Source organism: Orycteropus afer, unplaced genomic scaffold (assembly GCF_000298275.1).
Source record: "Orycteropus afer afer isolate SDZICR_OR568_19922 unplaced genomic scaffold, OryAfe1.0 scaffold00036, whole genome shotgun sequence".
NCBI classification, from domain to species: Eukaryota; Metazoa; Chordata; class Mammalia; order Tubulidentata; family Orycteropodidae; genus Orycteropus; species Orycteropus afer.
The window spans coordinates 17,229,990-17,242,865 of NW_006921623.1; the positions used below are offsets into that span (position 1 = coordinate 17,229,990).

Sequence of the window (12,876 nt, forward strand, 5' to 3'; positions counted from 1 at the left end):
TACACCAAGTTGGGGTCATCCACTGCTCAGTAGCACTGAAGAAAGGTAAGCAAGTCACTCTATTGAAATATAATGCATGCAATGTTAATTCCTGCTAAACAAATTAATAGATTTGCACGAATCTTTCCACATTTCTAGAAAAGCAACTCAAAGCCTTTTCTCTACCAAGTATAGGTCAGTATCATCATCTTGTATGTTGACATTTCACTCTAAATAATTTGATTGTCCTTTTGTTAAAATTTAAAATGTATCAGCCAGCAATCTTAGTTGTAGACAATAAAAACCTTTCTAGCTGGTTCAAATGGAAAAAGATTTATTAAAACAGTATACTTTGCTCACAGACTCAGTGAGAGTCTGTGAAAATAGATTTCAAGTTCAAATTCCAGGACCAATTATGACCAGGAAGATGAAGAATCAGGAAGTTCACTGAGCCAATCCACTGGATCACCACATTTATTCGCACCCACCATCCATTTCAGATTATTCTGTCAATCAAATCCATAGTAAAGTTGAAAGTACTTCTTTTGGAGATAAGTAGTAGACACTGAAAGGAACCCTAATGGCACAATGGTTAAGTCCTTGACTGCTAACTGAAAGGTCAATGGTTCAAACTCGACAGTGGCTTCAAGAAAGAAAAATGTAGCAATCTGCTTTCTATAAAGATTACAGCTTTGAAAATCCTAAGGAGCAGTTTTACTCTGTTCTACTGGGTCACTATGAGTTGCAATCAACTCAACAATAATAAGTTTGGTTTGATGAGTTGGTGGATATTAATACAATTATCCATCCACTAGACACTTTCTCTTTTCTCTGGGAGGTCTATTCTCTGATGTATACCCCCTCAGCCTAGGACATATGTTAACTGTGGAAGAATCAATATTCTTACATGACCCTAAGCCATGGTCATAACTGATTCTAGGATGAGCGTCTGACTCAGGGTGGACCAATGAGCAGTTATATTTTAGAAGATAATACCCCTATATGGTGAGGTTCTGGATGCAATTTAATATTTAAACCATTTGTCGCATAATCTAAAATCCATCCTATAGACTAGAAGGGCTAGTTATTGTTATTAGGTGCCACTGAGTCAGTTTCAACTCATAGCAACTCTATGCACAACAGAATGAAACACTGCCCGGTCCTGTGCCATTCTCATAATCATCACCACACACTGTCACAGCCACTGTGTCAAGGCATCTCATCGATGGTCTTCCTCTTTTTCGCTGATCCTCTGCTGAGCATGATATCCTTCTCCAGGAACTGGTGCCTCTGAGAACATGACCAAAGTATAAGAGACTAGTCTGGCCATTCCCGCTTCTAAGGCACAATCTGGCTGTATTTCCCCCAAGATAGAGTTGTTTGTTTCTCTAGCAGTCCACGGTACATTCAATATTCTTCTTTAATACCACAATTCAAATGCATAAGTTCTTCCCTGGTCTTCTTTATTCATTGTCCAGCTTTCATATGCATATGAGGCTGTTGAAAATACTGTGGCTTAGGTGATATGCATTCTGGTAGTTAAGGTTATGTGTCAATTTGGTTGGTCCTGGTTTTGAGTGGCTGGGCATCTGGATGTAGTTATTTCCCATGATGAGATTGATAATCAACTCCATGGTGGAAGAAGGTAGTTCTGAATACCAATTATGATCATGTGACCAGTTGCAGAAATGAGGATTGTGACCATTATATTTCTTCATTGTATGTGTGCATCAAATATTTTTGTTTTCTTCAGTTATAAACTTGCGAAAAGGACAAGGAGGCCACATATTCTGACCTCCTAGAACCCCACAAGAGGAAGGCAAAATCACCATCAATAGCCCAAGGCCTATTACTGCGAGGCCAGACATGCTACCTCCCTTCAGCCCTTTCTCCAACCGTTCCTCCCAAAGCACCCACCACCTCTCTCCTGGGTTCAATAATTCACTGCAGTGGCCACACAGAACTCACAGATTATGAGGTTTATTAGGAAAGCACCAGGCTACAATTCAAGTTCAGGAAAAATGCTCAGTCTCTCTCCCAGCCCACTATCTCTCAGCCAAGTCTCTCACAGTCTCTTTCCCAGCAGTGCTGGTCCCTCGGTGTCTCACTCAGCAATACGTGTCTCTTTCAGGAGCACGTGTCTCTTTCGGCAGCAAGTCTCCCTCAACCAGCAGTCAGAGAGAGTTCTGCCTCTAGGAGGCCTCCTTTTGAGCTTGGCAGAGTGGCCAAACCAACCAATCATAACAACAGAATTCTAAGCACCTGAGAGTGGCACATTGTATTGTGCCACTCCCAACAGAAATAACCCAGGTGGATAACATTTACAATCAGGAGCTCCTCAGTTGCTCATTCCACCACTGAGTTTACAATGACTTATGGGGAAAAAAGCTGTACTAAGTAATTTACTACACTGCAAAACTATAAAATGTAAACAAGGCTAATGCATTTTCGGTTGTACGTGTGTTAGCTTCATCATGTTAAGTGTAAGTATGCCTTTATAATTGTCCTTATTTAGAGATCATATGTGGTTAAAGAGATGTGTACAACTGCCAAGTTGCCAAGGGATGGACTGTGATAGTTGGGGTTGTCTGTCAACTTGGCTGGACCATGATTCTGTGTGGTTTCAGCAGTTATGATACGGTTATTCCCATGATGAGACCTGATATATATGCGTTAAGCAGCCAGTGTGGCCTGCTTCCAATATATAAATGGACGTCCTGGGAAAACTGATGAACCTTTTGTAGATCTGGATCCTGTTGTGCTGCCTACAACAGTTCTGTGAGCCTGCTGATCTTGGATTTGTCATTCGCCAAAGTCAGCAGACTGTTATACTGCCTGCTAATCTTGAGCTCGTCAGCCCCTGCAGCTGCATGAGTCAGCAAAAGCCTCCAGCTTGATGTTTGATCCAGTAACTTGGGACTTGCCAGCCTCTATAACTTTGTGAGCCATTTTTCTGAGACATATTTATCTCTTGATATGTATATAAGCTTTACTTGTTTTTCTTCACTATAGAACCCAGCCTAAGACATGCACCTTAGTCTTCCAAGTGATATTTTCACTCTTAAATACTTTGAAGAGGTCTTTTGCAGCAGATTTGCCCAATGCAATATGTCTTTTGATTTCTTTACTGCTGCTTCCATGAGTGTTCATTGTGAATCCAAGTAAAATGAAATCCTTGACAGTTTCAGTCTTTTCTCTGTGTATCATGGTGTTGCTTATTGGCTCAGTTGTGAGGATTTTTGTTTTATTTATGTTGAGGTATAATCCATACCGAAAGCTGTAGTCTTTGAACTTCATCAGTAAGCACTTTAAGACTTCTTCACTCAAAGTTTCACTGTTATTCATAAGATATTCTGTTGCCAGTTTTATCAGAAATGGACCTGGCCACATCCTTCCTCCTAGTTTGTCTTAGTCTGGAAGCTCTACTAAAATATATTCACTATGGGTGACCCTGTTGGTACTTGAAATATCAGTGGCATAGCTTTCAGAATCACAGCAAGAAGCAAATCACCACAGTATGAAAAACTGGCAGATAAGTGGTGGAGGGGAAAGGACTGAGTTTATATCCCTAGCACCTTGCAGAATACATGTCACAAAGTTAATGCTGAATAAAATAAATACTGAAATAACAAAATTTATATGCATTTTTGGAATCTAAGCTACTCTGACCCTTTGTAAAATTTTATTAATTAATGACATTGAAAATGAGAGAACTCTTTGAAGTTAAAAGAGGAATTTTGAAATTGTGGCAGCTCAGCCATAAAATGTGGCTGTACCAGGGCCTAGTGTATTATAGGGAACACAGTGGGTTTTCTATATTTCTCATCCATTTTCACTCTACAAGGCAGGAAATGGCAAAGGTAACATTATATCCGTTTAAGAAAAAGGTCACATACAAGTTGAGATCTCCTAATTTGATTTTAAATTCTGAGGGAAAAGATTCTGACTGGTTCAGCATGGGACAGGTCCCAAACCATGGACCAATCAACTATAGCCGTGGATTAAGGTCATCTTTTACAAAACCACACTGCTAACCCTTTGGATGTTGTTGTTGTTGTTGTTATTTGCCATCGAGTCGGCCCTGACTCATAGCGACCCCTCCTTGGGTTTCTGAGGCAGTATCACTACAGAAGTAGGAATGCCCAACCTTTCTTCCGAGGAGTGGCTGGTGGGTTTGAACCACCAGCCTTCTGGTTAGCAGTCAAGTGCCTTAGGCACTATGCTACCAGAGCTCCTAAACCCTTTGGATAGTAGAATAAAAAAGAGGAACAGTTACCAGAAAAGGTGCAAATGTAGAAATGAATGGATAATTAGTAGAAAGTTTTCATGACTTTAGTGTGATTCCAGGAGCTAGTTCAATTTGTAAAAGTTTATTAAATCTATAGCATCCAGAATCACACAGAGATTGCAGTTCTATCTGTGAGATTGGAGCTCAATATGAATCAACATGAAGGGGAGTGAAACTTTTTGGAATGGATAGTTTTCTTCAAGTTTGGTACATGCCGTTTCTCCTGCCTCCTCCCACTCCTTTTTTTCCTCTATTCATTCCTATTTGACCTTCACATTTTGGCATAAATATCATCTCTTTCAGAAAACCTCTCTTGATTTTCCCCCAAGATTAGGTTAGCCGACCCTCATATGTATAGAATAGTAACTGGACTTCTGCTAGGACAGGCCACCTGTCATGGGCCATGAATATCTCTGAAGATTCTTCCTGGATCCACCAAGAATGTAAGGTCCTGGCCACTCTAAACAGACCATTTCTTAGAATTATGTTTGCAGCAAGCAACCTTGAGGCATGAGATAGAGTCTCTCTTGACAAAGAGTAGGCTTGATTCTATTTATCCTAAAAGCAGTAAATCCCCTCAGATCAGTATGCCTCATCTGTAATGCAACCCATTTTAGGCTGTTTGTGTTTGCCCCCACAGAACTTGAGGGGCATAGGTAACCAACACAAACCAACATGAAGCTCTGGCTACTACTTTTTTTTTTTTTTTTTTTTAATTGTGATTTGGGTGAAAGTTTACAGGGCAAATTCATTTTCCATTCCACAGTTCATACACATTTGTTTCATGACACTGATTGCAATCCCCATAACATAACAGCTCTTTTCCCACTTCCCCTCTCTGGTTACCTTTTCCCTGTGTCCTTCTTTCCTATGCATTCTTGCCTTCTGAGCTGTCTATCTGTCCAACTGCTGCCCTTCAGATCTCCCATGGTTGATTGTTCTCAGGATTGTATCTACCTAGTATAAATGTTCCCCTTATAGGCCTGGCCACTGTCTGGCTGGAAGCCATGGGAGTGAGTTCAATTCCAGGCCCAAAGGGTGAGTAGAGGCCATAGTCTCAGGGGTTTCACCAGTCTCTATCAGACCAGTGAGCCAGTCTTTGTTATGATTTTGAGTTTTGTTTCACATTTTTTTGCCACTCTATCCAGGATCTCCTATTTTGATCCCTTTCTGAGTGGTTGACAGTGGTAGCCCGGCACCATCTAGTTCTTCTGGTCTCAGGGTCATATAGGCTGAGGTTCATATGGTCAACTAATCCCTTGGACTACTTGTTTCCATGCGTCTTTGATTTTTTTAAATTTTTCTTTGCTCTGGAGAAGGAGAGACAAGTTGTTGCATCTTAGATGGCCAATCACAAGCTTTTCAGATTTCAGTTGCTACTCATCAAAGTAGGATGTAGAACAATGTTTTTGTGTAGTATGTTATGCCAATTGAGTTTGATGTCCCCTTCCACCATGGTCCTGATTCCACGGGCCCAGTGACTCACTCCCTGAAGGTGTTTGGCTGTGGCTAAGAAGTTACCATCACTTTTCTGGCTACTACTTCTGCAGTGGGAGCTCTGGTAGCGTAGTGCCTAAGGCACTTAACTGCTAACCAGAAGGCTGGTGGTTCAAACCCACCAGCCACTCCTTGGAAGGAAGATGGGGCAATCTACTTCTGTAGTGATACTGCCTCGGAAACCCAAGGAGGGGTCGCTGTGAGTCAGGGCTGACTCGACAGCACACAGCAACAACAACAACAACTTCTGCAGTGAGTAATAAAGTCCTCTGTCTCTGACCCAGGAGTCCAGTGCCTTTTGATAGCATTCATGGAACAGTATCAGGCTAACTAGTTGATTGTAAGTGGGGTAAAATCTGAGACTCTGAATAGTTCTTGACATGCATAGTGGAGCACTCATCACACATTTACATTGCCTCTTTGTCTTTCTTAGATTATCATATTCGTCATTGTTGCCCTGTACTTAGTATAACATCTAAAACATAACAGGCATTGAAAAAATGTTTATTGAATGAATGAAATTTGATTTATGATTTAAAAAAAAAGTGGTCAAAACATTGGTTGATCCGAAGATACGGTTTTTTAAGAGATAGACTAAGATGAGAAAGAAAATAGACTCAGTATTTCTAAATGAGAGAATGTTTAGATACAATTATATGGCATCGCTTGTATGTTTTCAAAAAAACTAGGTGTTGCCACTTACGGTGTTACCACAAGTGTTATAATGAAGGCCATATTTTATTAATATTTAGTCTCAGCTAAACCTCAGATTATTTCTCTGGAAATTTTTTAAGACTAAATTTTGAAGAGTATCACTGAAATGTGTTCCACACGAGTTTTTTTTGTTTAAGTGAAATTCGGATCGGAGTTGTCCTAGGGGAAGAACTATCACAAAGTTACAATAGTGAATAAAATAAATTTTTATTCAACACATGCAACAAAGGAAGAAAAGGTGGGAAATGGATAGACCTGTCATCAGAACAAAGGTCCACAGGGTCTGAGGAATATTACAAAGTCAGCGGTATATATTACAAGTTACAAGTCAGCTAGCAATTTACAATCAATGTTGTTGTTGTTGTTGTTATGTGCCGTCGAGTCGGCCCCGACTCATATCAATAAGAGCTTTAAAAGGAGCTCTGGTAGCATAGTGCCTAAGGCACTTGACTGCTAACCAGAAGGCTGGCGCTTCAAACCCACCAGCCACTCCTCAGAAGGAGGGTTGGGCAATCTACTTCTGTAGTGATACTGCCTCAGAAACCCAAAGAGGGGTCGCTATGAGTGGGGTCTGTCCAACTCGATGGCGCATAACAAGAGCTTTAAAATTATGGAATCACCATGATTGTTTCTCTCAATGGTACAAGTTTTCAGTAACAATAGTCAGGAAGATCTTCATTAGTCCCATCACCCACAACAGAAACAAGGTCACCCAGAGCAAGAACAGGGTAAGGGTGGTATTTGTCCTTTACCAAAATATCTTTTTTGTTCTAAAGAGATATGTCTGGGCAAGTTCCCTAGTTCTTTGTGTGAGCCCCTTTTCTGTTTCCTACTTAATCTGCTCTTCCTGCGGTCAAACTGCGCTTCCCTGATGGTTCCTAGAATTATCATGGCTACTGCCTCTTCCCAGGAGCTCTGGTGGCATAGTGCCTAAGGCATTTGACTGCTAACCAGAGGTTGGTGGTTCAAACCCACCAGCCACTCCTCAGAAGGAAGGTTGGGCAATCTACTTCCATAGAGATACTGCCTCAGAAACCCAAGGAAGGGTCACTATGAGTCGAATCCAACTCCACGGCATTGAGTTTGGTTTTTGAGAGATGGGGCAATCTACTTCCGTAGTAATATTGCCTCAGAAACCCAAGGAGGGGTCACTATGAGTTGTGTCCAACTCGATGGCACATAACAACAACAACAAAAGCCTCTGCCCAGGCTTTCCCTGGAATTAGCATAGCACCTTCAGTGAGTCAAGGTCAGAAACTCTTGGGAAATAGTATAAAAAGCAACAAACCAAACTCACTGCCACCGGTAGATTCCAACTCATAGTGACCCCTCCTTGGGTGTCCAAAGCAGTATCTCTTTGGAAGTAGATTGCCCCCTCTTCCGAGAAGTAGCTGGCAGCATGTTGTTGTTGTTGTTGTTATGTGCCGTGGAGTCGATAGAGACCCCTCCTTGGGTTGCCAAGGCAGTATCACTACGGAAGTAGATTGCCCAACCTTCCTTCTGAGGAGTGGCTGATGGGTTTGAACCACTAACCTCTGGTAAGCAGTCAAATGCCTTAGGCACTATGCTACCAGAGCTCCTGCTGGCAGCATAGGAAAATCAAAATGGCTTTGGACTTAGGACAAAACTCATTATACCATTAAGGTTCCAAATGTAGACTTCAGCCTTTTGCAAACCAAATGACTTTAGATTTCAGGCTCTAAAGCAGAGTAAAGCTTGAAATTAAAGCATGTAGGCACACCCACAAAATAAAATTTAGCAATGAAAATAATACCAAGTAATGCCACTCTTGCCCTAAAATTTACCAGTGATTTACAACCAGTGCTTGAGAACTTTTCCAAAGCACAAAAAACACCTGCCTACAACCTCTGCTCAGCATAACAAACAAGGGAAAAATAATCAAACGTGGATATAATGGTCGGGGGGGCGGGGCGGAAAGCCTTCTGGATCTTAGAGCCCTTGCCAGCCTCTTCCTAGACGCATCTTCAGCCTCTGAGGAGTGGTGGAAAATGGAAAAGACCAACCATTCCTCATTGATTACAGAAGACAGGAAGTTCCCTGCTTTGAGGTGAAGCTCACCTACTAAGCTCATGGCAGGATCGCAACCCTGCCTTCTGCTCACCACTGTGCCCAACTTGCAGCTCAGAGCTCAGTGCAAATTTAGCGGATGCTCAGTACACACTTGTTGAAAGAAGCGCGGGGGCGGGGCGGGTAGGGAGAGGAGCGGGTGTCATGTCCAGATAGAGACTGCCGAGAAGAAACAACCCAGACAACAGAAGAATGCAGTCCGTAAGGTGCACAGAGGGCTGTGAAAGGTGATGTGTGCGTCTGTGTGTGTATGGGGTGACATCTGCTCTGCAACTAATAAACCTAGTGAAATTCCTTAGTGAAAATCACTTCCTTAAACTCCACCGAAATTCTTCGCGGTAGACTATTCTTCCACAGCAGTCACTACTGTGTTGCAGCCTTTAAAGATGGTTTTCTCTAAATCGCTGACAAAAAGCAACCAGACATGGGAGCCAGGCGTGCAAGGTCGCCGATTCGCATCCTGGTGTCTGAGTGTTGAACCCGCCATCCTTTTCCTCATATGACCTTCCTGGCTAGAGGCAGAGGCGTGTTTCCAGTGCTCCGGCTCCGCAGTATGCCAGGCCGTGTTTCCTCGCGTTCTGGCCTACAGAGGCCGGGGGGCGGGACGGCAGGCGGTGGCCGACAGGACCGCCCCCCGGTGGGCCTCAGCCCCGACCCGCGTCGCTCGGGGTCCCCACTCACCACCACAAAGCCGGACCTCAGAGGCCCGGGCGACCATGCATCGCCTCCCCCGGGCCTTGCTGCCGCTGCACCTCGTCCTGCTTGTGGCCGCGGGAACCCCCGAGCTGCCGGTGAGCGCACCGCGGAGCCTGGTGTGGGGACCAGGGCTGCAGGCGGACGTCGTTCTGCCTGTGCGTTATTTCTACCTGCAGGCAGTCAACTCGGAGGGCCAAAACCTCACTCGCTCGCCCACAGGTAGCTTCAGCCTCGGGCCTACCCCCCTCCCTGCTGCCTTTCGGTTCGCCGCCGCGCGTCCTCGCCGCTACCTCTCCTTTGGGAATCTGCCCGCGCCCTGCGCCACGCCTGTGTGGCGTCCTTCCTCCCCGCGTGTATTCCCCCTTGCTCGGGTCTAGTCACTTCCTCTATCTTATAACACAAAGGGCCGGCGTAACGAAAGTTTGTTGACTGAATGAATGAACCCCAAGAGCCCTTCCACTTTAACTTGCTTGGTTAACTGAAGTCCCCAAGGGATGGCGCCTAGGGTGTTAATTAACTCTGTGTGGGTCATTTGTTGGAGATGGATTATCCAGCTCTGACTTAGTTGCTTGAAATGTTACAACTTGCAGGAGTGTCTTAATGTGATGAGTCATTAATCCGGAGAAGAATGTTCGGGCCTGATCAATTTGAAACAGCTCACTCTTACAAAGGAAATGTTCGAATAGTGGACAGGTTTGCCTACTAGATTTGTGTTTTCTTATACTTTTGAGTTCTTGGAACCTGATTACAGGAATTAATGAAACTCACTGGAAGACATTAGGTTTTTCCCTCCACCAGGATGGATGTTGCCCAGAATCCCTTCTGCCCAATCCTCTCAAGGTCTCTTTTGCAACTTTTTACAACCTGTCCTGCTGGTTTCAAGTTGTTGCCAGTCAGGCTGCTCATTTATGTCTGTTTACAGCCTCAGCGGGCTCACCCTGTTTTATCGGTAAGAGACAGTCAGAATAACCTTGTGCCTTTTTTGCGGTTGGAACTGGGAACTTCACTTAACTGCTTGAAGTGGGCCTCAGCTTAGGGTTGGGGAGTGTGGGCATAACAAACAATTTAGGAGCCAAACATAATTCACTTTTAGATTCAATAATTTTTTTTCTAGATTTTATTTTTTTGTTGTTGAGAATATACACAGCAAAACATATACCAATTCTGCAGTTTCTACATGCACTACTACTTAGTGACATTGAATTGTGTAACCATTCTCACCCTCCTTTTCTGATTGTTCCTCCCTCATTAACATAAACTCACTGGCCCCTAAGGTGCCTATCTGAACTTTGAAGTTGCTGTTGTTAATTTGATTTTACAAGAGCATAATGCTCAAGGCAGACATTTTTTTCACTTATTAAGCTAAACTGTTGTTTGGTTTTCAGATGACTCCAGGGGATATTTTTGGTTTAAGGTTTAAAGATTATCTCAGGGTTATAGTTTCAGGGGTTCATCCACCCTTCATGGCTCCAGAAAGTCTTCAGTTCATGAGAATTTGAAATTATGTTCTGCATTTACCCCCCTTTGATCAGAATTCTCCCACAGAATCTTTGCTCAAAATGTTCAGCAATGGTAGCTGGGCACCATCCAATTCTTCCGTGTCATGGCACAGGAGGCAGTTGTTCATGGAGGCAATTAACCACACAGTCTGTATCTTCCTTCTATTCCTGACTCCTACCTTGTTGTTCCGGATGACTGGAGACCAGTTGTTGTGTAATTATTTATTTATTTCATTCACTTGACAAATACTTCCTGGCTGTCTACTTGCTATGAGTCTGGTATTCTGCTGGGGTTACAGGGACAAAAAGACAATGCCTGCCCGTCAAGGAACTTATAGTCTGTTGGGAAAACAGGCATGCAAATAACTAACCACTGTGTAAGAAAATTGCTATAATGAAGGTAGGTACAGAATGCAGTAGATAGGGGAAGAACCACAGACTCTTCCTAGGACAGTTGGGAAGATTTTAAGGGCTTAGATTTGAAAGATGAGAGGGTTTGCTAGGTAGGCACACAGGTGGAAGTACCAGCATGTACAAAGACAAAAGGCACAAGAGCATGGTATTTAGGAAAATAAGTATCGTATTTTTTCACATGTAACACACCCACATAAATAATGTGCAAACGTGTATTGTGCACAGCACTCATAGGAACCTAACACACCAGGAGGTCATGTGGTTCTCAAACTATAGAATGCATTATTTACATAAAAATGTAGTAATTAAACATCCAAGCATAAAGGAGTGTAGCCAAAAATCCTCAAGGGCCTTAAATGCCAAGCAAAGAATTTTAGAACTGGATAAAGGAGAGCCACTGGAGAGTTTTGAGCTGAGCAATGTCAATAACCTGCCTCTTCCTTAACCATCTCAGTGGCTTATGTCTGCATTTGATTTAGAACACCTCTCCTAAAGTTGTTTTGATCATCAGATTGATAACCTGTCTACCAAATAGACCCTAAATCCTAAGCCAGCTGGTTTCATATGCAATAATTCTGACTCTCTTAGCAGGGACTCATGAGTGTATACCAGGATTTGGCGAACTTTTTCTTTAAGAGTCAGATAATAAATAATATAGGCTTTGAGGGTCATACAGCCTCTGTTACAATTTTTCAATCTGCCCTTTAGCCATAGATAGTATGTAAACAAATGAGCATGTCTGTGTTCCAATAAAATCATACTTACGGACACTTAAATTTGGATTTCATATAATTTTCATGGGTCACAAAATATTACTCTTTTGTTTTTATTTTTAAACCATTTAAAAATATTAAAACCTTTCTTAATTCATTGGTCTTACAGAAACAGGCTCTGAGCTGGATTGACCAAAGTTTGCCAACCCCTGATGTATGTTGTTGTTAGTTGTGGACCAATCTGTTTTGACTCATGGTGACCCTATGTACAACAACAAAACGATGCCAGGGCTTGCACCATCTTCATGGTAATTGGTATGCTTGAATTCATTCTTGTGGCCACTGCATGTTTTGAGTGTCTTCCAACCTCATTGGCTCTTCTTCCAGTGCTATATTGGACAGTATTCTGTTGTGATCTATATAGAGTTTTCATTGGCTAATTTTTGGAAGTAGATCACCAGGCCTTTTTTCCTATCTGTCTTAGTCTGAAAGCACCACTGAAATCCATCCACTGTGGGTGACCCAACTGGTATTTCAAATACCAGTGACATAGCTTTCAGTATCGTAACAAAACACAACACACCACAGTATGACAAACTGACAGATGAGTGAAGGTGATATATATTAAAGGCCATCAATTAAAATCCAAGTGATATATGACTTACAATGACTTGAAGATTTATATATTGTCCATCAGTGGCTCAAATGGTTAAGCACTTGATTACTAGCTCAAAGGTTGGTGGTTCGAACATACCCAGAGAGTAGATAGGCCTGGAGATCTGCTTCCAAAAGGCCACAGACTTGAAAACCCAATGCAGCATTTCTACTCTGCACACATAGGATTGTCGTGAGTCAGAATTTACTCAATGGCAACTAGCAACAAAAACTATATACGGAGGGTTCCGGCAAGATGGCGGACTAGGCACAAGGACTGCACAGACGCTCTTCAACAAAGAAAAGGGAAACCAATTAACACAGACACAGAAGA

At 42.6% G+C, this 12,876-nt stretch overlaps 1 protein-coding gene across 1 annotated transcript in view; it reads left to right on the forward strand.

The window, feature by feature from the left end:
- The first annotated feature begins 9,282 nt into the window (after positions 1-9,282).
- POGLUT3 (protein O-glucosyltransferase 3) overlaps positions 9,283-12,876 on the forward strand; it is a 50,349-nt gene continuing 46,755 nt past the window's right edge. The window contains exon 1 of the mRNA XM_007936577.1: positions 9,283-9,481. Coding sequence (XP_007934768.1) covers positions 9,283-9,481 — 199 coding nt within the window. The remainder of the gene's footprint in view (positions 9,482-12,876) is intronic.